At 30.7% G+C, this 25,566-nt stretch overlaps 1 protein-coding gene across 1 annotated transcript; it reads left to right on the top strand.

The window, feature by feature from the left end:
* Positions 1 to 3,135: 3,135 nt before the first annotated feature.
* On the top strand, positions 3,136 to 23,661 carry LOC146925038 (uncharacterized). Its single transcript, XM_085711919.1, has 6 exons — positions 3,136 to 3,154; positions 20,533 to 20,808; positions 21,189 to 21,395; positions 22,306 to 22,468; positions 22,563 to 23,137; positions 23,387 to 23,661. Exons 1-4 carry the CDS (start codon positions 3,136 to 3,138, stop codon positions 22,317 to 22,319), a joined length of 516 nt encoding a protein of 171 aa, XP_085568045.1. The 3' UTR covers positions 22,320 to 22,468; positions 22,563 to 23,137; positions 23,387 to 23,661.
* The last annotated feature ends 1,905 nt before the right edge of the window (positions 23,662 to 25,566 follow it).

Below are 25,566 nucleotides of genomic sequence, written 5' to 3'. Positions count from 1 at the left end.
AAATGCGCAAAGTATTTAAAATTGGACGTTACAGAATTACTATTCATTTATGAGAAAAGGAAAATATTATTCATTTAATTCACGAGAATTTTTTATACAAAATCAGAAAAAGAAATAAAGAGGTGACTCGCAAATCCGATACCAAACCTGAGCAAGATCCGACCCACAATCAACATCCAAAAGTATTGAGCAAAGCCACCATGAGAGCACCGAGAAGGAAAAGCAAACCTCCGAAAAACATGGATAGTTTCAGACCAAACTTACAACTAACGGAGGAAGCCGCCAACGATGAAAAAAGTGCATCAAGGTAAACCGACAAAGTGAACATGGTGCTTGATTGTTGTAATGATAGTATTGATTTGTGGTTTTAGCCCTGTTTTTCATTTTGCATACCTCGAAGAAAAATGTCTTCAGAAACAGATCCATGAATGTGAAACCCCCTTGTCAAAACTCATCATTAAATAAACGTTATACACTGAAATAGATCACACCATGCATACAATAGAAAAAACTAAAATAGCAAGCTTTATACTTTTTTCCTTTTTTGAATAATAATAATGAGAGCACGCGCGCGCGCACATATATATATATAATACTATAATACTATATATTGCCTATCAAAATTTATTTTATTTTTTCTTCAAAAAAAAAAAATCAAAATGTCAAAAGACCCATACAAGTAAGAAATAATGTCAAAGTTCCAACAGATAGCAAAATGACAGTTGCCATATTCATCTATTGATATATAATAATACTATGATCGTACAATTTATTTTTCATCAACACCACCTAATATTTTGAGATCATATCATATATAATAATACTATAATACATATATTGCCATAATGCGCTTCAAGGGAGATACTCAACCATTTGCTGCTCTTGAGTGATCACCGGTGCCTGGCTTCCACGAACACGTCGAATACAGGCAAAAACCAATACGAAATATTGGTCGCATGTTACGAAGGTTGTAGATGATTGATCATCTTCAACCTCTTTCAATCCAATACGAAATACCCAGAAATTGAAAAAATAACGAAAAGAAGTAAAAACACGTTGAAATTCATCTTAACAGGTAAAACTCTATAAATTAATAATGTCAGGACCAGAGAAATTTATTAATTCAGAGTGTTATTAATTTATCGATAAATTAATAATTATTAATTTAAAGAGTTTTTAAGTAATTATACTGTACATACCAAACAAAAAGGCAAATTAGTCTATGCCTCTTAGAATTACGTTACAGCGAACCTTAGGACTCAACGTAAATTAATAACTACTGTGTTCATATGCATTGGAAATCAATAATGACTTTTGAAGTACAGTAAATGTAAACAAGAGGAACAAATGTGTTCTTAATATATTTTTTTTCAGTTTCTATGAATTATTAATTTATGATTTTCTTGGGACCGAAAATTATAAAGGGATCTCGCGAAAAATTATTATCTTATTATTTTATCGAGTTTTTCAATTTTTTACATTGCCCAAGTCGGGACCGGACAAATTTATTATTTTAGAGAGTTTATCAATTTACCGAGTATTAATTTAAAGAGTTTCTACTGTATTGTTTTTGGAAATCTACTATGAACCCTAAGTTTGAAACTTATGGATATTGACAATCTTGCTATGCGTTCTCCTCACAACCTTTTAATCTCCTCCAGTTTTGATAATGTATCCAAGTAGGATGCTCATTAAATAACAATCTTTAATTTGTACTATTCGCTTAGCCTTACTTTTACAGAATAATAACAATCTTTCTCGATTAACCCTCTGATCTTCTTCAATCCCATAATTATGAAATTGTGTATTTTTAGGAAAATGATACTTTAGAAAATGAATTGATGGTTTATTCGCTTTTTTCTTAATGTAAATTTTGTTAAAAGGGAGATTTTGTTTTGTACCATTGGCTGCTCTTGAGTGACTGGTGCCTGGCGACCACGAACACGTCGAATACAGCAGAACACCACCAACACTATGAGGCAGGCAAAAACCAATACAACAATGACCTATCGCTTTTGTCTGGGTTGTCCCATAAGTGGGTGGGTAATTTGGTTGGTGGAACAGGAGGTGCATTCATCATTTCAACAGGAGAGAAGAAAGAAGAAGATTTTTTTTGAATAAATGAAAGAAAGAAGAAGATGTTACTACAAATGATCCTTCTAATAAAAATTTAAAATGTCAAAAGACCCACACAACCACATCTATCTATCTAATCTAATCTGATTTTTTTATTATATTTCCAAAATATGGCTCATATAGAAAGAATTGAAAGCAGAATATAGTGTTAAGAAAACTTTCTTTTCAACAAATATTTTATCACTCCCTCTCTTACTTGCTTGTAATATACTTTTAACTTAGAAATTCAACTAGTTATAGTTTTTATTTAGAAATAAATATGCCTCAAAACAAAGAAAAACCATAATGTATCATCTTTGGCTTCACGGGAGTTGTTCAGCCTCTTGCTCCGGTGGCACCTTCTAATCTAATCTAATTACTTTTATTTGTCACTAATACCCTACCATCCCCTACCTTCCAAAAGATACTTCTAGTTTATATATGAGCGAGCGAGCGCGCGCGCACACATAACATTACACACAACGCATTACACATGACATTTTTATTTATTTTTAAATTAAAAATTACACACGTAGCACCCACGTGTGCGTTGAATGGGTCAAAATTGGTCTGGGGGCCAAAACTGCAAAAGGGGTGTGACATAGGGGGCTCGGTTGTTATTGTTTTTGTTAGGGGGCCAAAATTGCAACTTTCTGATACTTAGGGGGCAAAAACCGTAATTAAGCCTATATTATACTCTGTTTTCCTCTCCTTGTGTTCAATTACCAGTAACCACCTCCGGAATAGAGATTACCTCCAAGTTCATTGCCATATCAGTTGAAGCAGGAGTAGTTGTCTGTTTTTTGTGTGAAATGAACTTCTTCCATATCAAAATAAAAAGAACGAGTAAAACAAGAGCAACCAAAATGTAACCAATTTCAGGTGGAATTTGTGAAAGGCTTAGAATTTCTATCTTGTGATGGGAACCATAATCCTAACTTACGAAAAGGAAGAGCAAACCTCCGAAAAACATGGATAGTTTCAGACCAAACTTATGACTAACGGTGGAAGCTGGCAACGATGACAAAAGTGCATCCAGGTACAACGATGAAGTGAAAATCGTTAGTGCTTGATTGTTGTATTGACAGTATTGATTTGTGGTTTTAGCCCTGTTTTTCATTTTGTACACCTCAAAAAAAATGTCTTCAGAAACGGATCCATGAGTGAGAAACCCCCTTGCCAAAACTCATCATTAAATAAACGTTATACACTGAAATAGATCACACCATACATACAATAGAAAAAACTATATACTTTTTTTTTTTTTTTATCTTTTTTGAATAATAATAATAATAATAATCCAAAGGATACTTCTAGTTTATATATGCGAGCGCGCACGCACACACACATATATAATTTCTCATTCTCTCTATGAAGTTTAGAACACAACTTTCCTATCCTGTAACTGTTTTTCTTTTCTGAATTCTACTTTCTAAATTCTTTATTTATTCCTTCCACTAAATTCGTATTTCCCTTCTAAACTCTCAATATTTGAGACAATCTTGTGTTGTGGAAACATTTGTAAGTCAATATGATTCTTTTTACATGGAATTTCAATGACGTAACCGAATATCAGGAGAAGACGAGAAAGGAGATGGGGTAAAAAGGGAAGAACAATGAACAAGGTTCGTAAAGAGTGAATGGGGGGTGGGAAGCGTGAATGGGTTCATTGCATCTTAATAAGGTACATCTTTTGATGAGAACGTCATTCATTAGAATCAGCTTAGAATGCTAAAATGTGTTTTTCATTCATAATCTCGACTCCATGCAACAATATTAAAATCAATTTAAAGTATAATATATATTTTGACAGAAAGAGAAACCATAAAAAATAGTAACTCAAACATGCTCCTGTTCTTGCTCCGTCCTATGCACATTCTCCAATCCAATACCCCTTTCGGAGCTTCTTACTTGTAGTTGTAGCCGTTCCAAACCAACACTCAAAATGCACGAACAAATTTTGAAGCGTAACAAAGTGAACCACTTCACTTCATTTACTTCAACAATGTAAAACTCATAACTCAGACATGCTCTTGTTGTTGCTCCCCCTGATGTACATTCTGCATCTCAACCACATGCAAGGGAGCCACCTGTGGTTGATCAATAGTAGCACAGTGCTTCATTAAGCAGAACAAAAACACTGAGAAAATTGCAAAGCAGACTAAAATTAAGATTGCCCACCATGGGAATTTGTGGTGGTTGTGGTCGGCATTCTTCCACTTGTGCGTGGGAAGTATGCTTACAGGCATTGTTGCCTTGCTTGTAGAAAAAAGATGAGAGAAGAAGAGGGGAAGAGATGAGAGGAAGAGCTTCAGAAAATCATTCGTTGTGCTAGACTTCTCAAAATAGTTGTTTAGTGAATGAATCAAAATTATAATTCATAGTTGGAAGTGAAAAGCTTGAACTATTAATTGAGAACTTCTAAGTATAGCATATGGAAGTTGACATGGGGTTTGGGGCCAAATCTTAATTCATAGTTGATGAGAACGCCATTTATTAAAATCAGCATAGAATGCTAAAAAATGTGGCTTTCATTCATATGGAGAGCTCGTTTGTGACTTCTTAGTAATTTCATTTGAATCTAATATGCGTAAGTTTTTGAGAAGAAAATTAAAGTTGATTCTCAAAATTTTCAATAAATAAATAAAAAATTAGATCTCCTAAAATTTAAATTGTTATGTGAAATATAAATATATGTGTTTGAAGGGTTAAAATTGTTGAGCTTACATGTCATGCATGCACGCGTGTGCGTGTGCGCGTATGACCAGAGATGCATATGAGTAAGAGAATATTATCTGGCTCTATATGTTTATGACATATACTAACATTCATGTCTTAAATTCTAGATGAGTAATGATATTTTGACATCCATTTGATGACAACTTTGTTGACAACCTTGTTTTTCTCACTTCTTATTGGTCAAAAACAATGGAGAGAGAAAAAAGAAGAGAGAGGATAACAACATCATGTGAGTATGAGAGAGAAAGTTGTCCAAAAGTTGTCAAAAATGGTTGTCAAAATATCATTTCTCTATTTAAAAACATCTCATCAAATAGTTACGACTCTCAAAAGAGATGTCCATTAGTTGTTAGTATAAAACAAAATGGTGGAGGAACATTTTGAATGTGTATCAACGACAACCGCAAAAAATATCGGATAAGCCAAATTCAGCAGTAGAAGTATGAGTTTGTGATAACATATTCAAAGTGATAAAAAAAAAATGAGAAACCTCATCTGCAATAGTTATAGTTTCTTGATGAAAAATGAGAACATCATCGGTCAAGTCACTAATCATATATATTCATATATATTTTCATTTTCTATGTTCTTATGTCTCGCCATTGTTCTCTCATAAACAAACAAAAAATCTTACAAGCAAATACAAATGGGAGAAGTATTGTTAAGAGTTATTAAAAGATAAAATGTAAGTAGCTTTATAGTAAAAACGTGGAGGTGGTTGAGGATGGTATGCCTACCATGGTATATTAATGATGCAGATTTTGGGAGAGAGAAGAGAAGAATTTAAATTCGGACAACTTTGACAACCATTTTTTGACAAAGTTTGGACAACTTTCTCTCTCATACTCACATAATGTTGTTATCCTCTCTCTTCCTTTTTCTCTCTCCATTATTTTTGACTAATAAGAAGTGAGAAAAACAAGGTTGTCAACAAAGTTGTCATCAAATGGATGTCAAAATATCATTACTCTTATAGATTACATGTCATGTGTCCCTTAAATTCTTCAATTTTAGTTATTGGCACATGCATGTGTGTCACGCAAAATAAGTTGAGAAATTCTTACATGAACTCTTACCTAAGAGATCATTCTTACACTCAACCAATTAAAATCAAACATCTCATTAAAATAATAAAAATAATTAATATCATAATTTTTTCTCATTATTTTTAATATTTCTCTCTCTTTTTTCCACTTTCTTTAACCAACAAAAACGACCCACCACCATTTATTGTTTCCATTTCCTTAATTAAAATCACATTTTTTTTAAAGTTAATAACATGTGTCATATTTTTATTGGTTGAATGTAAGAATAATCTCTTAGATAAGAGTTCATGCAAGAATATCTCAAATAAGTTATAGAGAGATATCAGCGCATAGACCTAACACCAATCCCCTCACACAAAACAAAATACGTTGGTTTCTAATTTACAAGAAGTGGGAGTCTGGGTCCCAAGCCTTTTAGACTTCTAAATATATAGTCTCTCTTTTTTTTCCTACTAGAAAGAAAGGAAATGAAATCTTTTTCTCTCTCTTTTTTTTTTAAATTATTTCTATTTTTTAAATATGTTTTTCTTAGAAATGTTCACTCAAAAAAAAAATCCCTTGTTTCCTCCTCCAGTTCACAACAAACACCGCAGTCATCTGTGGCAAAGAACCGCCACCGAAAAAAGAACAACATTGAGTTGAACCACGGAATGAGCTTTCGAAAGATGTGTGGTACTTTCGTATGAGTCTAAAACAAGGATGGTGTTTGTGACGTCTATGTTGCATTGTTGGCACTGTTATGACAAGGTAAATCAACTTATTCTTTTGATTTGCGATCCATATTTTTTGTTTGGTTGCATCGTACGACTTGACTGTCTTCGGACTTCACTCATATCTCTTTTTTTTTTTTTTATAGTTTTGTAACAAATACTTGCCGTCTGAATTTACCTCAGTTTAATTTGATATTTCCATCAAAATTTAGTCCTAAAACTTTATGTTATCAATTATAGTCCTTTTTTTTTATTGTTTTACATAAAAAAGTTCACGTCACATGCTCCTTATGAAGTTGTTTAAGACATATCATTGTTACGATTTGAAAATATCGTTAATGTTTTTTTCTTTGAGAAGTTTAAAATACCATTAACTTAGTAACTTAATTATTTCATCATTTAATCTAATAATTTTTTAGAGGAACTAATAATGAAAATTGATATATATTTACGAAGAGGCTTTTGTTTGTTGCAGACCATGATCTTAGAATTGTGCCCAAGTCATCTGATGAACGTGCCTCTTCGTAAAAAGCATAAGGTTTTTCCACTCTTTAACTTGGTTCTTTAGATTAAGCAACTATGGTCAATAATATTTTAACAGTCAAATTAGACAATTCAACTAGTTGAATCTTGAACTGACCTAATTTATACGGTTTTTGTTATTTTAGTGGTGAGTTATAGTGAGTTTGCAAAACTCAGCGTGAGTTATGTTATTGATTTTGTAAAATATAGAGTGTAGTTTCTTTAGGGAAATGCTGTATGCAGTGAAAGAAATCGTCCCGATCATTCCACGAATAAACTTGATTGGCTAATATGCATCACTACCGCATGTTTTCCACGATTTCCAGAATTATATCACTAAAACACTTTGCCTATTCCTTTTTATTAAGGCGTTTGTTTTGGAGCTAAGAGATACATTCATGGGAATAGAGGATGGGAAAAAAAATATTCCTATGTTTGGTAAGAAGGGAAAAAAAAATATGCCTAAGAATAAATATACCGAGGAATATTTTTCACCCATATTCTAATCATTTTTATTCTCATGAAAGAAGGTTGGGAAAATTCTATTCTCATGAACAGTACCCACGTTTTGCTTGAAATTCCACTTATACACATATTTATCTGCCATACACCTCACGTTTTATTATGTTTCGTTCTTTTAATAATTTCTTTTAATTAAACAAACAAATACTATTGAAAAAAAATCCCAGGAGTTTAAATTGGTAACCAAACCCTTTTTAGAGAAATTCCTAGGAATATAATTCTTATTGTTCTATTCTTGGGAAAGTTATTCCAAGGAATAATTTTTGCATACATGAAACAAAGAGAAACAAAGCCATGCACCTTGCTTCGAGAACTGACCTTAATTACATGTGAGAATTTGAATGTGTGGAGGATAAAGACAAATGAAGAAACAAATATCCTTGCTTAATATACAACAAATTGAAACCATATCCCACAAAAGCTTCTAAGTGATTTTTGACAATGAATTTGGCGTTTTTCAAACAGACATTAAAAGTTGCTTCGATAAAAAGACATAATATGGGTATGGAGAATTGGTAGTGTTTCTCGTGAGATAGACTTTATGAGATTTAAGACAAATGACAATGGCAATGATAGCTACTCATATTTTCAGCTATGGAGATTCTTCCTCTCATCAGTGTGGCCAATTTGGAGGCCATGGTCCCCCTAGAATCAATAGAAATTTGTAGTGTTACAAAATGCATGGTATGTGTCACCATAGGAACAAATATAGTACAGTGACACGCGCCACTTTTTTAGTTTTTCATACTACTAATAGTTTATGTCAAGTTTGAGATCTACTATGGCTGAATTTTCCAAAAATGACTAGTATTGAGACACAACTTGTGTTGAATTACTGATAAAGTATTGTGATTTGGAATAGGGCAACATATATGCCAATATGTAAGAGGAAATATATAAGAGTTTTAAAACTGTCGAATACAAAATATAATTATAAAAAACAAAAGTAGAAAGCTAAAGAATGTGATAAAAAAGGGTTTCAGATTAATTATCAAATAGTCAACAGTGAAGCTTAGTTGATAGAAGAAAAAATTGCAAATTAATTTTCCAAATTTTTCATGGTTGTGAGTTATATAAGTGTTTTTTTTTTTTTTTGGTGGCCAGGTATTGCATATATTATGCATTGTCCCTGCCACTGAGCTAAGCTTACGATGACATACAAGTGTTTTAATTTAATGATACACAATGGTACTTGAAAAAAAAAACTATAAAAGAAAGTATTTGCCTCAGTTTAATTTGCACTCGTTGAGGAGAAACACTTGTGTGGACCATGACCAAGAATTTTGGTTTGGTCACACACACATGTTTTTCTCCTTCTCTCTCTTCTCTTCTCTCTTCTACATGTGCTCTCTCTTCTCTTCTCTCTCTTCTCTCTTCTCTCTTTGTGTGTGACCAAACCAAAATTCTTGATCTTGGTCCACACAAGATTTTCTCCTCGTTGAGTATGAGTGCTTGATAAAAAAATAGTACGGAGAATAAAATTATTTAAATTTGAGGAAATCTTGCTCAGTCTCACAAATATACAATTTATGCACTTATGTACAAATAGAGTATCTAAATACTTATGATCGATATTTTCCTTCAAATTTATAGCAGAATTTCTACCGGTTGACATTCAACAATGAAAAATTAACTTGATGTTTGAGCTGAGAACGTTACTTACTCCATACTATAGGTCATTAATCATTTAATGAAGTTACCATCTCCTGCATGATAGTTAATGCAAATTTTCACATTTAGCCCATAATGAATTGATCAGTGACATGAAAATGTAAGCTTTCAATTGGATACTCCATGATATATTGGTATAGCTAGTAGTAATAATGTCTATTTTAATACAACTACAATCTAGCCATTGATATGATATTTCCTAATACAAAAATCTGTTTTCGTCCCTAGCTTGAGTGCCTCCAACTTAATTTGTTTGAATTTTCAAGAAAAACAAAAATAATAAAATGCATATATTAAGAGCACATCTATACAGTTTGCATGCATTGTGCTAGAATCTTAGTCATTAATAATAAAAGGAAGATCATGGGTGAGAGAATAAGAGAGGTTGCGGTGCATTGTATTGTTGGATTAATTATTTAATTAATCAATTATGGATTGACTATAATCAATTATTATAAGTTGATGTCATAATATAAATTATGGTCTATTGTGTTAAGCACTAATTATATGATGAATTTGAGTGATTGGGCTTTTGTTACTAAATGGACCGTGATGGGTTGGACCATTTAGATAAGCCCAATGAGAGGTCCCTGCCCTCAGCCGTTTAGCTATTTAAACGTCATCCCATTAGACGGTTAATTATTCTGAACAGTGTGAAAACCTAGAGCTAGACGGAATGAGGGTAGTTACCCCTCTCATAGTTGTTGGTGTTGTCTACGGTTATCCTTCATCAACCCTAATTCAAAGGTACACAATTTCTTGTTCTTTTTTGTTATTGATGATATGCTATAATTTGTATCTAGTGATCTATGGCGAAACACTAAAATTTTCATCAATTGGTATCAAAGCCTAAATAGATACATGTTATGGCTATTTATTGAATCGGAATCAGTTTTGGCTATCGTGATCTACGTGAATTATATTATATGATCATTTGTTTTATTCTTCATATGCCAAAATTGATGTATGATGTATTGTACCTAAGTCTAACACACGATGAGATTTTATGAACATGTTGGAATTTTTTGCCTTTTTCCATCGAGGGTTTTCTAATTTTCATAAGCAACATCCTTTGATTTGATTTGTAGGATTCAGCAATTAATTATTATATGAATCTTCATCAATCTTATATTTAAAGTGAATCTCATAAAGAATGCGTATGAATTTTTTTTTTCCAGAAACGTATTTACAAAACAACATGTGTGATATAGAATAGAAATTCACATAAACCCTTGTTTTTATTCGATAAGTAAATTCGTTTGGAAGGATCAACGATTCTGAAATTATAAGTTTCAGAGATTTGCTTGACTACTCTTGAAATTAATTTGGGCATCCCTGTTGTTTTTGAATCCCAATCAAAACGCCATTAAAATCTTTTTGAAACGCTGCTCATACTGTGAAATTGAATCCTACCGCACCGCGGGTCGTTTCGACCCGAATTCAGTTTAATGGGTGCAGAAGAAGATCCGGCGTGTGGTAACACGCGTGAACCAAAAATAAATTGGCATGTAACTCGTAAATGGGACCGTGTGACACTTTAAAATTCCAATATTTCTTGTATTTATATGCCAACTAATTATCAATTATTATTTTGATCCTTTTGGCATAAATTTTGGAATAGTTTGATACATGTTGATATTTTATACATTATTATTTGGTGGATAAATTGTATTTCTAAAATATCATATATTCTCCACATTTGAGTCTAAAATATGTTATGTGAAAATATTTTTATAGAAATAACACTTATGAAAAATTATTCTTTTAAAGTGTTATGATTGTGAAAATTCTTAGACTCAATTTTGTATATTCTTGCATCAAATATTTTGGGATTTGTCGATACCCTCAATTATTTATTAAGTCAAGAGTAATTTGACTATTATAGCATATATATTCTTGAATTCATATTGTCTAAGCATAAAGATCCAAAGTTTACTATTTGATCATTCTTTTGGTGACATATTTAAACTAAGACACTTGTCTTTGATTCTTGTCAAAAAAAAAAATTTGTTTTGAAGGGTCCTCCTAATATTTTATTTTCAAAATGAGTATAGTGAGTTGTATATATATGTCATTTATATTAATTGAATCTAAAATTGACATATTTCTCTTTAATATACATTATGCTTTCTGCTATACTCTCTAATCTAGACCCGTAATTTGTTACTCTAAATTTTGTGCAAACACCATTAACTATCTAATAATGTGTCTTGTCGCAATTAAATATTTGGATCACAATTATGATAAACTATGTATTTTGTATATAGTAAATAATGCATTGTTGCATTTTTTATGCTAAAATTCTAATTATGGATTAAAATTTGTACGCCTCTTTGTTGTTTATCCGTTAACTATTATCAAAACAACTTATTAAGAATTGAGACAATTTTTAAAATATGTATCATCCTTGCATCTGAATTCTTATATAAATCATATTGATTTATAATTAGAGTCTCACATATGTTTATTTACAATTGTTTATTCTCTATTGATGAATATTTTGAGATGACTATATTATAAGATGTTCTCTTTAAGTCATCAAAGGTCATTGGCTCTAAGTATAAGGATGAATGTCACACTTTGCGAGGTAAGTTGTTATTTAATTATTTTATCCTCTTGTGACTTATTGCTTATTATTGCACATATGAAGAAATTTAGTTATTCTTCTCTTTTGTTGTGCAATTATGATATCCTATATAGAAGTGAAATCCTTTTTCCAGAATATTCTAAACAAAACTCTGTTGTTATATACTATTTTCTTACTATAATACTCCATTTTGTATTTATGTTCTTTCTAATTTATAGTGGGAGTATTGAAAAAAAAATTATTCTAAGAGTTCTATTCTGGATAAAATAGAAAACTATTTGACACACTTGTATTCTAAATAACAACTTTTGTTATTATACTACTTCATATAGAAGAAATTCTAAAGTCATATTTATGATGTGCTAATTTATAATATTGTTAAGCACATTTTTCTATCATTTGAATATGACCGAAGTTGAGTAAATTAAGTACAATTGTTTATGCATGATATTATTGTATCATATTCTCTTAAGCATAAACATTATTGATTTGTATAATTGTAATCTCACCTATCGTGGGTACAATTATGCGAATTTTGTTAAATAGATTAGCATTATACTGGTAACAGTCATACCCTATCGGTGTGTTGTTATTAATATAATTGTTATTATTCAATGTACCTATAATGTTTATACTTATGTCAATTATCATTAGAATACTCTATCAAGGATTAAATTTTGTAAGACATAAGAATTGTACATTGTGATGATATAGTTCTTACTTATTATCCTTAAGATCCTTGAATGGGATTAATATAAGTAAGTTACTTTCTTAAAAGACATGTAGAAAATTGTATTAATTTTGCAATCCAAAATTATTATATTTTGAATTAAATTTCTAACTATATGTGATTTTATATATATAAATATTTTGGATTGCTACTATCCCTTTGTTATGTGAGTGACGGACATACCCTATCGGTGTGACGTTACTTGACATATCATTTTGTGATAGAGAAATAGTTGAATATTTTATTTATAATATGTTTCAAACTTTTTAATTCAACTATCATTGTCTATTCTCTATCAAGTGGGAGAATCCTTGCTATGCATTGTGTAACGTGATGGACATACCCTATCGGTATGACATTACTTAACATAATCATTTTTTTTGTGGGTAAGAAAAATACCTTATTAGTTTTACAAGCGAGGAAAATTCTACATGTCAATTAACTATATCTTATAAACAAATATATTTATTTGTTTTATAACTCTAGATATAAAATTATTGGAGACTTATATTGAGGATATTAATTATGTTATTGCTATTCTTTAATACTTATGGAAGCTTATGACTATTTTCTCCTATATCCTCAGTAATAATAAAATATAAGTCTTGTGTATTTCCGCTGCGTGTAACCTGATATTTTTTCAAATGTGTTGAAGTATAATTGTAGCATTTAAGTTTTGAGTGAGTTATTAAAATTGTGAATAGAGTCTCATATCCTGTTTTATAATAATAGAGACTTATCTCACTCATATGATAATAAACCTTTTATATAATCATCATACTATGTCATATAAAGGTTACTATATTTATAAAATTCTTTGGAATTTTAATTGTGAAAAGGAAATCTTGTGTTATAAAATTCTTAAATGAAGATTTACATTCTCCTTAGTTCTAAATGCAGAATATGTGGTTAACTACGAAACCCAATTCTTGATAATATCTGCCATTGATAAATTATATATTCATGGGGTTTTATATTATCCTTGAGTTACCACTTGTGTTAATAATTCTGCTTTGCTTATGTGCAAAATATGTGGTTGAGTTCATGAAACTCTGTTAGTTAAAATTATATAACCAATTATGTTAATAATTTTGCACTAGTAATTAAGTATCCCACTGTTGAATATTACATTATTATAATATTTTTATATCAGTGATCACTATTGAGAATCTCACTTACTCTTGTTTATATATATGTGGGATCAGTAGGAGTGTGTACACAACACTATATATTATGAGCTCAAATGAGAAATCTCACTCTTGTTTATATATATGTGAGATCAAGATAAATGTGTACACAATATTATTCTCGTCATTGCCATATACTCTTGTGCATATTATAAAATATGGCATAGCTTAAGAGACTTTAAACTTTAGTCTCATTCTATTATATTAAGATATATGTTAAAATTCTATCGATCTCAATGAGCATCATAATTGGATGCTTAAGTCAATTTTGTTGGAATATGCACAATAACTTCTTGGCATGCAAATATACATTGTGTTTCTGTTTTACCAACATTCCACATTTTTGCGGTCATAAATAGTAAGTACAATGTATAATATCAATACTCCTATCGAGTATGATATTTTGTTCTTGTGGTACTTATAATTTGAGATAATCATAAATGTTCTTTTGTTATTGACATTCTAGTGGCCACATTAATCCACATATTTTTCTTTAAACTACGTGTCTATGTTAATCCAATTTGGGGATTATTGAATTTCCTATTTTGCTTTTATGGATTTTCATAGTCACATTTTTTTTTATAAAACTTGGATTAATTGAATGTCATAGAACATTTATCGACTTTGACTAAATGTAATTACTATCTCTTTATAGGCTATCCCTATAAGTAATTACTACTCTTATACCTATGTGGATATATGACTTTTATGGAATTGAAAACTCATTGGCAGAACCACTAACCACATACTTATATATGAGTATTGTAACTCATAATGATTTGATTAAGTCAATGTTATTTTGGGTTAGTGGGAGTTTGTTATAGCATTTTTAAAATGCTTGGGCTATTCTTTAGTGACATATTCTTTTTTAATTCAAACGTGTCACTATAGATTCGTCATTTGTTAGAAAAGTGAGTCTTTGATCTGTATGATTTGTTTTCCCTATCGGATTCAATTTCTGCAGCATTAAAGCTTACTTCTCTTTTGAATGATTAGTGCTTTGACCATACATGTAATTTTAAATTTTTAAATTTTTTATGACAAGTGAATTTTTTTATTTTTTCAGTAATTGAGTATTGTCATCCAAGTGGGAGATTGTTGGATTAATTATTTAATTAATCAATTATGGATTGACAATAATCAATTATTATAAGTTGATGTCATAATATAAATTATGGTCTATTGTGTTAAGCACTAATTATATGATGAATTTGAGTGATTGGGCTTTTGTTACTAAATGGACCGTGATGAGTTGGACCATTTAGATAAGCCCAATGAGAGGTCCCTGCCCTCAGCCGTTTAGCTATTTAAACGTCATCCCATTAGACGGTTAATTATTCTGAACAGTGTGAAAACCTAGAGCTAGACGGAATGAGGGTAGTTACCCCTCTCATAGTTGTTGGTGTTGTCTACGGTTATCCTTCATCAACCCTAATTCAAAGGTACACAATTTCTTGTTCTTTTTTGTTATTGATGATATGCTATAATTTGTATCTAGTGATCTATGGCGAAACACTAAAATTTTCATCATGTATATCATATCAATGACATTGGCATATAGTATACTACAAAATACAAATGGTGGTTTCTAGATGAGGAATAAAGCAACCAACAAGACTATAAAAGAGTAAAAGTGTACGTGCAAGTTGCAACGACAAATTCATTTTTTTTTTTAAAGAAAATAAATGAGAGGCTTATATTTGTGGTTAATTAAATCCACAAATTATTTAGCTTGCATGTCACTATAAATTCTTCATATATTTTGTAGAGCAATAACAACATAAATACATAAAGTGTAACAAAATGAGTTTCATTTTATCTTTTTTCTTTAGACATCTTCATACAAGTTATTGTTCAGGTTACATATAAGTTTTATTGTTCAATTTTAATGAGGGTTGTATTCCATATGATCATTATTAGAAGCCAAAATCGAACAAGAAATTAAAAATTTCATACCATTGTTGAGGTTGCAGCAAAATTTTGACTTCTAATAATGATATGAAATACAACACTCACTAAAATTGACTAAGAAAACTTATGTAATTTAAACAATATCTTGTATGAAAAAAGATGTCCAAAAAAAAAGATAAAATGAAACTCACTTTGTTACACGTTTCTGTTGTTATTGTTCTACAAAATTTATGAATTAATTTTAGTGACATGCAAGCTAAATAATTTGTGGATTATATTAACCACAAATATAAGCCTTTTATTTATTTTCTCAAAAAAATTAGCCCCTCATTTATATCCTTCCGGTTCCTATTACTCCTCCAAAATCTATCGAAGTAAAACTTTCTTTTGCATTTGACTTTTTACTTTCCATATTTAGCTTTACGACAAGTTATCTGGAAATTCTAGTAGTGGGGGACCATGGCTGACTTAATTTAATGTAGAAATTCTAGCTTGTAATTTTGGAACAACATTAAGTCAATTAACATATATAAAAAAAAAATGATAATGTGGTGCTGCTTAATGTGTCACAACTCACATGGTTAAGCAAATTGGCGTAAAAAAGGATATAAAATGAAATAATTATTAATTTGTTCAATTAGTATGGAGATTGAATCTTGCACTTAAGCATTTCTTTAAATATGACCTCCTTTCATAACTCAGAGAACCTCACTCAAACCCCTTACATCCTTCTCTTCTCTCTCACGCCTCAACTTTTGTTGCTAACAAAACAATGTAGCTAGTCACTCTCATATTGGTCTCCTCTCCCTATGTGTTGATATCATTTCCCTTAAGATCCTCTATTTTCTCATTCTCCTTTGACTTCATTTCTCTTCTTTTGTTTTGCATTTTTTTTTTCTTTGTGTAGATCTACCATTTCAAAACATCTCCTTCGAATCAGTTTGTTTTCAATAGCTTGTGATCTAAATAATGTTTTTCTTGTTTCTAATAGATATTGTCATTTTGTCTATCTACCAAAAAAAAAAATCATTTTATCATCATCAAATCATTGTTCTTACTTAAACCTAGATTTTCATTAAACTCAAACCACATATATGAGGAGCGTTGAATATTGAATATTTGTTAGTTTGCTTGTCTTCCCTACCAATTTAAGGTAACGCGAATTAAGACATTATCTATAGGGAATTGCTGAAATTTACTAATGAAACAAGAAGAAATGCATGAATGCATGGATGGATCACGTGTTACATATTAATCCCCAATTTAGGAAGTCCTATGTGTCTTTTGCCGAAACTAATGGAAGAATTGAGAAACAGGAAAACAAGATGCATTCATAGCATCATAATCCCTATTATTTTTTTTTGTACAAAACGATCTTACTCTCCTTTACTGTTTTATTTTACTCCTATTTTTTATATTTCTTTAAAAATAATTCGAAATAAGAAGCAATTGGGGAAGGGATGCACCGAGCATAACCATTTCCCTCAATCACTCCAGCTGCAGAGGATTTGATTCTTTCTAACCTACAGCGGAGCGACAACGGTGAATGAATCAAAGTTCGACTTGTAAATGCAAAGAAAGTTTTGCATGTGTTTTTCTTTTATCTGCTGTCATTCAATCTTGGACTCTTTCTCCTTATTTTGTTGATGAAATTGCATCAGATGTTTTTTATATGTATAACATAACATATTAACATGTCGTCCGGTTTGAGAGATGAGTTGCAGAGGTTACGGTTGGTACAGAGGTAGTTGTGGCAGCAATAATTTTCTAATACTCAATTGTGGTAGGTACGGTGCGACGACCAAGAATCACGGTCGTTTCAATCAAATTGGAGGCCTAACTCTAATATTAAAAATAGATTCTTAATAAATAAAAAATAGAGGTAATTTGAACAATAAGTGTTAATTCTCCCTAAAAAACATTATCTTGATTTCAATTTTTTTTTGTTTGTGAATGTTAGTGAATTGAGTTAAACCTATTTTGTTTATGGAAAATGTTATCCAGGGCTTCCTTAAGTGTTTGATTTGAATTTAACTATCATATATAACAAAAGAAAATTATATCCTACATCCAAACAATTATACTCTTACCCTCTACAAATATTTGAGGACCCCATAAATTCGAGGTTTAGCTCCATAGAGCTTGATGCACATGCTCAAGAACGGCCCTGTAGAATGCATCGTCAAACATAGTGATAAAGAAAATGGTGACGACGTTGAAAAAGAACGTGATTGAGTTGTCGCCAAAAATAATATTTCTCTTAATAGATATTGAAAAACAAAAGGAGTGGATTGAGTAGATAAAAGAAAATAATTTTTTAAATATCTTATAGTTTGGCTGGGTATCAAGACAAAATTCATTCAAAATTTTAATTTGGATATATATTCAACCAAATATTTTCAGTTTTAGGGTAAAGAGCCTGCAAGTGTTTATAATATTAATTCCAAAAATACATTTAACAAATCTCCTACAAATAAACATCATCTATCACTTTTTTTTGTTGGTACAAACATCTATCACTTATTCTATCTATCCTAATAATAAGGGAGTTTGGAGCTCTTCCAAAAGCTACTATATTGGCGACCAAGTGAACTCTCTATGATGCTTGGGTTATCATATGATTATTTCTCATGTCTTGATAGACTCGGTATATATTTATCGTTGAGAAGAACTTGTTCTATTTTGGGAGGATTGTACAATCTTGCACATAATTCATATTTGAGTTGTGTTATTTGAACAATCATTTTCATGACAACTTTTGGTAGAAAGGTAAAAACATAATGTGAGTATGAGAGATAAAATTGTCACAATAGTCGTCAAAAAATGATTGTACAAATATCATTTCTCTTCATATTTATTGTTTTGTAGGTTTTATAGACTCAATGAATATCTCACGTTGGGTTTTATTTCATTTTTATTTTGTAGGTTTATCAATTTTGATTTTTTTTTTATTTTATAAATTTGTTAGATTAATGGAGTGTTTGGGAGGTTCATATATGTGAGGGGGGTGGATGTAAAACTCTGCATGTTTTGTTTTCCATCCAATCCAATAAACCTAAATTCTAATATGGACTAGGAGAACAAATGGGTCTATGATATGTATCATTTGTTAATATGATAAGACTATTACTTTTTCCACCCTATGCGTGATGAGTGATTAAACCTTTAGGAAAATATATTTGATGATGTCTTGGGATAATGAAATTTTAATTCACTATTGTTTGAACTTTGTCTTTCAAGTCTTTGTAGCGTATTATTTTCATGCACTATCGATCAACAAAAGACGTTGTCCTGCAATTTGGTGAACCATTGAAACACGAACACCGCCAACAATTCCTCTCTTATAAAATATAGTCATAAGTTCAATTTGAGTTACAATCTCATTCTATTGCTTATAGTTGTAGACTTAAGATGCAATAAGTGCTAAGAGCAATCTAATTACTTTGAATTATCAACTAACTTTTCTCTCTGTGTGATTACTCGTACCAGTAGCAGAGGAGAATGAAGGGTCATGAATGAGGTTGTGCAACTCCTTCAGAACAAAGGAGCACTAAATTAATGAAATGTTTTTGTTTTATTGAACTAACAATATAATTGTCATTTTCGTGAGTTCAATTTTGGAAGAAATAATACACATTTCTAAACAATTTCTGAGGCCAAATGAGGAAAGAATCAAAAGTGAAAAGGACAAAGGAAAATTTGCTAAGAGGGAGAGAATCAATTACATTACATGTGCTTTTGCTGATATGTCTTCCTCTTATAAGTTAGTTGGACCTGGTTGGGCTCATTACAAACATTAACTCAAATCGAATATAACCCCCACAAAATGTTGCATTAATTTGCATATACTTTATGGAACATAGGTATCAATCAATAGGAGTGTATATTCTTATCTTACTTCAACCTGATCTTATATATTAAAGTTTATGTTTTATAATTATTTGATAGACTATACTACAACATAACACCATTATTATAGTATTGTAAAAGTAATGTTCTTGTTATCCTTCAAGGTATTAAATAAGAAATTGACTAGCATTGTTGAATGCAACTTTATGATATACCACTGCATTCTTTCTATTGCAAAATTCAACTTCTTAGTATATTTGTAACTTCCCTACCGATGAAACTTCTCTTGAGCTATTAATTAGAAACTTGCACTTTATTAAGTTCCTTTTTATGCTTTCAAATAACATTGTAACCATAATGCATTTTATGATAATACTTACTTGTACAAGAAGTCAGTGTATAGTACAATGGCCACTATTGGTTGTCCAAGTCTTGCAAATTTTATATCTCCAACTTTATGATTGGAATATTAAAGTTAGATTTCTTTTGGTTTACTTTATGTTTTCCAGTGCAATGCAAAGAGTGAACATGTTATACTTCATGTAAAAGTTGACATTCACTACAAGAAAACAGTCAAATTAAGACGGAACGTCGTGACGGAATTTTATTTCCGTCCCAAATTAATTAAACCGGGACGGAATTTGCGACGCTTTTGTGTTAAAAATATTTTGTTTTAATTTATATATAATTTTGGGACGGATTAATTTTTATGTCGCAAATTTGGGACGGAATTAATATTTTTGTCGCAAATTTGGGACGGAATTTTTATTTCCGTCACAACTTGATCTACTTTAATGCAAAAATTTAGTGGAAATTGTTGGAGGGAATATTTTTTTGGTGAATAATGTGGGCGGGAAAATTGGCGCATTATTTTTTTTATCAATTTTAATATTATTTATTATTTTCCCTAAAAAAAACAAGATAAAGTTAAATAAAAATATAGGGTCAGAAACCCAATCCTCCATATACGCACAAAAACACAATCCATCTGTAACAAAAAAAACAAAAACACAATCCCTAAATCGCGATCTCTCTCAAAGCGCTCTCTCTCACAGTAAAAGCTCTTTCTTCAATCTGAAGACGATAGATAACCCTAAACTCCATCCCTCACTCTCTCTCTCTCGTTCAATCGCTCTCTCCTTCTCAGTCCAGTTGCTTTCTCCTTCTCAGTTCAATCGATCTAAATCACTCTCTCCTTCACTGTTCTGTGCAATTTCAGGTTTGTAATTTCCTTTCTTTCTCAGTTTCGTTCCTCAATATAGGTGATATTCTTTTATATTTTTGTTGACTTGTTTCTCTTTAATGAATTTTTTGATTTTGATGAAATGGGTTTGTTGAAATTTTGATATTTGGTAAAAGAGTTTGTTGAAAATTTGAGTCTGGTTAGTTTTGACTTCTGCTGAAATTAGGTTTCTCTTTAATGAAAATTTGTGTATGGTTTGTTGAAATTATGAAATGTTTTCTTTATTTTGATTTTTCTATGTTGCTTCCTCTTTAATGAAAATTTGAGTCTGGTATGTTTTTTTTAATGAAATGGGTTTGTTGAAATTATGAAATGGGTATCTCTTTAATGAAATTTTTTGTTGAAATTATGTTCAGGTTTGTTTTCTATGAACCGTGACTTTAGTGATAATACGCTGAAGTATGATCTTCAATTCTTGCCATTGTTTATTTCAAATGATGGTGATACACTGCTATTGGATTGTAGTCAAGAAGAGGAAGCAATTATCTATAATTGGAGGGATCATAGAGTTGAGCGAACAGGAGTTAGCGTGCATAAAACTAGTATTGATGATGGAAATGCAGGTTATTTATGTTGGAGCTTTGCCAAGGGTTTTGTTGAAAGCTTAATTTCGATTTGTTGAAACTTGAATGGAAGTTCGTCTTCCTTGATTTACTTGTTTGAATTTATGTAAATTCATATATGTTGTTTTCACATCAATAGATTGTGTAAGTATCGTTCCTATGACTGCTTTTTTGGTTGATTGTGTTTTTAAATGACTAACTATTGGCTATCATTAATGATTCGACAATTCTCATGGATTTAATGAATTTGTTTTTGTTTTTATATTATTATTATTATTATTATTATTATTATTATTATTATTATTATAATTTATAACCAATACTAGGTTTGGCGATTTTCTGACATCGACAAACAGCCTGCCTCTTACTGGCCTTAATTTTTTTTTTTAACAACTTACTGGCCTTAATTTAATTATATGAACTTGAACTTGATTCTCCTTAAAGGGAATTGTTTATTTTGTTTGCCTTTAGTATTTTTTAAACAAAATTGAAGTGTAAAACAGTCCTTGAGTTGGGGGGACAATACATTATTTGAATTATGTTATCATATCAATTAGGAGAATATTTTTGTGTTTCTGGAACTGGCATGTGGCAGGGGAGTAAGAATTTTGATGTCCCGTCAAAGAAATGTGTTGCACCGCATTGGTTGAGATATCCTGCCGGGTGTTTACAGCAATTCGTTTTTTTTAGTACATGTAGTTTTGCATCAGTGCATAACTGTCTCTTTAATGAATTTTTTTGTTGAAATTATGTTCAGGTTTGTTTTCTATGTTCAGGTTTCTTTTCTTTGTTGAAATTATGAAATTTGAGTCTGCATTTAGTGTCTTGGGTATTTTAGTAAGCAAGCATTATCGTAAAGATAGAAGCTACCTTTTGAATGCATTTGCTTACTGAGTTTGTGAATTTGCAGGAGTTAACGTTTAATGCGTCTTTGACAGTTATGAAAATGTTGAAGGATTTAGAGAGAACTGAAGTTTGTGATTCTTTGTTAACGATTTTGATGGGTTTTATCGCTCTTCAAGACGGAGAAGACGAGGATTTTCCACATAGGAACTAACCTAAAAAATTCCGGGGTAAATCTAGTTTCTGTTATCAATTTTGTTTGAAATTATGGCTATAAGTACCTTGTTAATATTATATCTTCTGTCCCATTTGCTAATTGAACAGACACCATAACAAATATGTCGTAACTGCCTGTCATGCTTTAAGGAAGAACTATCCTCATGCTCCGCTGGTAATTGCTCATGTGTTAGTTTGTTCTTCTTTTTAGTTTTAAAATATCATAATTGTAGACTTAATTGTTTTTTGGGAAGATTGAAGATTGTTATTAGTGTGGGTGATTGAAAATACCCTGCTTCATAGTTTAGATGAAAGTTTGATGGGCTGGATGAGTATTTTGAAATATCCTTTGTTACATTGAAACCAACTAGTGTGTGAGTGCCTATTGTTATTCTTGGTTGCTATTTTTTCTAGCGAGCTTGTTTCTCTACTGGTAGCTACTTTTTGGGCATGGAATTTATTGGTAGTGGGCATGCGTTATGGGGCTGGTGTGAGGCATGGATATGCACTGCTTGGATTATAGGTCATCACAGTAACATGGTTGTTGTGTTTGATGTATTATTCTTTTCCTTTTTGTATATGTTAGCATCATATCTAGTTGTCCTTTTGGTGACAGGAGCTGAAGTAGAGAAAGGAAATAACTCATTTGCATTGAGAGAAAGAAGTTAATGACCAAATTAAGGGTAACAACTTTAGTTTGCTGAAATTAATTTTATGCCATTAACTAAACAATTTTTATGCCATTAATCGTGAAAGCATCTGCATTGAATGATGGTTTAAAAGAATGGTTTGTCTATATGCTTGAATGCCCTCCTTTACATTCTTTAGAAATCTATGATTGAATTTTCTGATGTATAATGAGGGAAAAGCTCTTTATCATCTCTTTTGGGGTACACGTTTATGACTATTTCTTTCCTTGTATTTTTGTACAGAATCAAACCTTGGATATTTCTTAGACAAATCAACAATTGTTGGTGTACGTGGTTTTTGTGTTTCAGCACCGCCAAGACTCGAGGAAGTTATTAGAACTTAAGAATGAATTGAGTTTGATATTTTGTATACCTTCAAGTTATTATAAGGTTAACCTATTGGATGATTGATAATACTTTGATATTTCATTAGATAGTTATATGTTTCTAATGGAACTATTGATGTTTACAAATTGAATTGTACTCTTGAAATGAATTTTTGAAATTGTTATGACTCAATTAAATGTGCATAATATAAGTATATTAAAATAGAAGAATATTGTAAATAAAATTTGCCGCGCATTATTTATTTGTGATTAAATTTTATATAAATTTATCCCAACAAATAATTAAAAAAAAATTAACCCAATCTGGGACGGATTATAAGTATTTTGTCACAAACATTGGGACGGAATCAAAGATTTCTGTCGCAATGTTAGGACGGAATTAAATAATGGGATAAAACAATTAATTACATTCCGTCCCACATTCCGTCCCAAATATGTGACGGACGAAATAATTCCGTCCCCAAATGATTGCGACAGCACTATTTGCGACGAAAGAAAATTTCCGCAATTTCCGTCCCAGATTTCAATTGGGACGGATATTTACACTATTGTGCGACGAAAAATTCCGTCCCAAATCAACGTTTTTCTTGTAGTGATTTATATGTATTATGTAAATTCTTCAATACAATATTTCAGGTTATTATAACAATTTAGTGACCACATAAAACAAACTTTAGATAATGAGGGGTGAATATTTTGATGAGATTGGACAACTTTATGTTGTTGATCATATCAAGGAATTTATCAAATATAAATGTTATGAATTATATCAACTATATTAACTAAAGTAACATTTTCATTTATATGAAATCTTAGCCAAATCCTTCGCATTGTTATGTTTACTTGAGCATTGGAAAGATGATATGGTTTAGTTGCGTAAAGTAGTTGTATACTGCTCATGGCATACAACTTTTCATGTGTATATTGCTATTGGGAATTTAATAGATAATTTTTTTTATAAGATAAAATTTTAATGACCAAATAGAATATACTGCTATTATGTTTGCATTTCAAGCCATCAACTCATCCACTATATTTAACTAAGGTAATCAACATAATTTTCTAGATAAAACAAACATGTCATACATCATTTAACCCTTTACTTCTTTCTCTGTTCATCTCTCACGAATTTGACTCCAATTAAATAATATTGTTACATTTGTCAGTTATAAACTAAAATGGGAAATGTGAGGGCAGGTGAACCTTAATCATAGTTAAATGAATTACCAAATATATGATTGTATACTTTTATGATCTTGTACCAATAACGATAATTACGTGGTTATTCAATAACACATACAAACATTAATGTAGTAGAAGGAAAATACTTCGGTGTTTTTCGCAAAATTAAAACAATATTATGTATAATAACACCATTAGTATAATAACATCATTAACATGGTAGAATGAATAGTTTTGAATTTCATGAAGCTAATTGTCGTTTCTCTGTGTACAATTTTATCAGAATTATGGAAGATTCTTGGTTGGAGAAGTCGAATTGCCTACTTATAAGAGAAAATTGGAATGAAAAAAATCTTGACAAAATAATTGAAAATGTTATGGGTCATAAAAAGGATCATAAAAGGCCATTGTTAAATTTAACAAAGGATCTTCTTAAGAGTTTTCTTGAAGAAACGAAAGAAGGTGGGTAGCCATCTTCAAATGAAAGCTATTACATAGCTGACAATAGTGATTGGAGTGACATACTAGAGTTATTGCCAAATGTCAATTCATGAATTTGGACAAACTTTAAATTCATCTAAAGTAAATGACTCTCATAAAAGAAAGTTCATTGTTCTCCTGTTAGATTATGATTTACAGGTAAATGATTTTTTTATTACTTGCCTATTATGATGTTGAAAGTACTGTTTTCTACATATTAAACCCAACAACCGACGATAACATGAAATTTAAACACTTAGAGAAAATGTTGGCTAAACCTGAAGTAGAGAAGATATTTTATCGATTTGTATCTGATAATATATAATAGAATAGATGTTACAAACTGTTCAATAAATATTTATATTCTTTTTTATTGTTACTTTACAGGAGGCAAAGCTAAAATATGCTCCCATA

The sequence above is a fragment of the Medicago sativa genome, chromosome 5 (assembly GCF_051527215.1).
Source record: "Medicago sativa cultivar Bolivia chromosome 5, Bolivia_mono, whole genome shotgun sequence".
In the NCBI taxonomy this organism is placed as follows: Eukaryota; Viridiplantae; Streptophyta; class Magnoliopsida; order Fabales; family Fabaceae; genus Medicago; species Medicago sativa.
The sequence above is the reverse complement of the archived record's forward strand: the minus strand, read 5'-3'. Positions and strand labels throughout refer to the sequence as shown.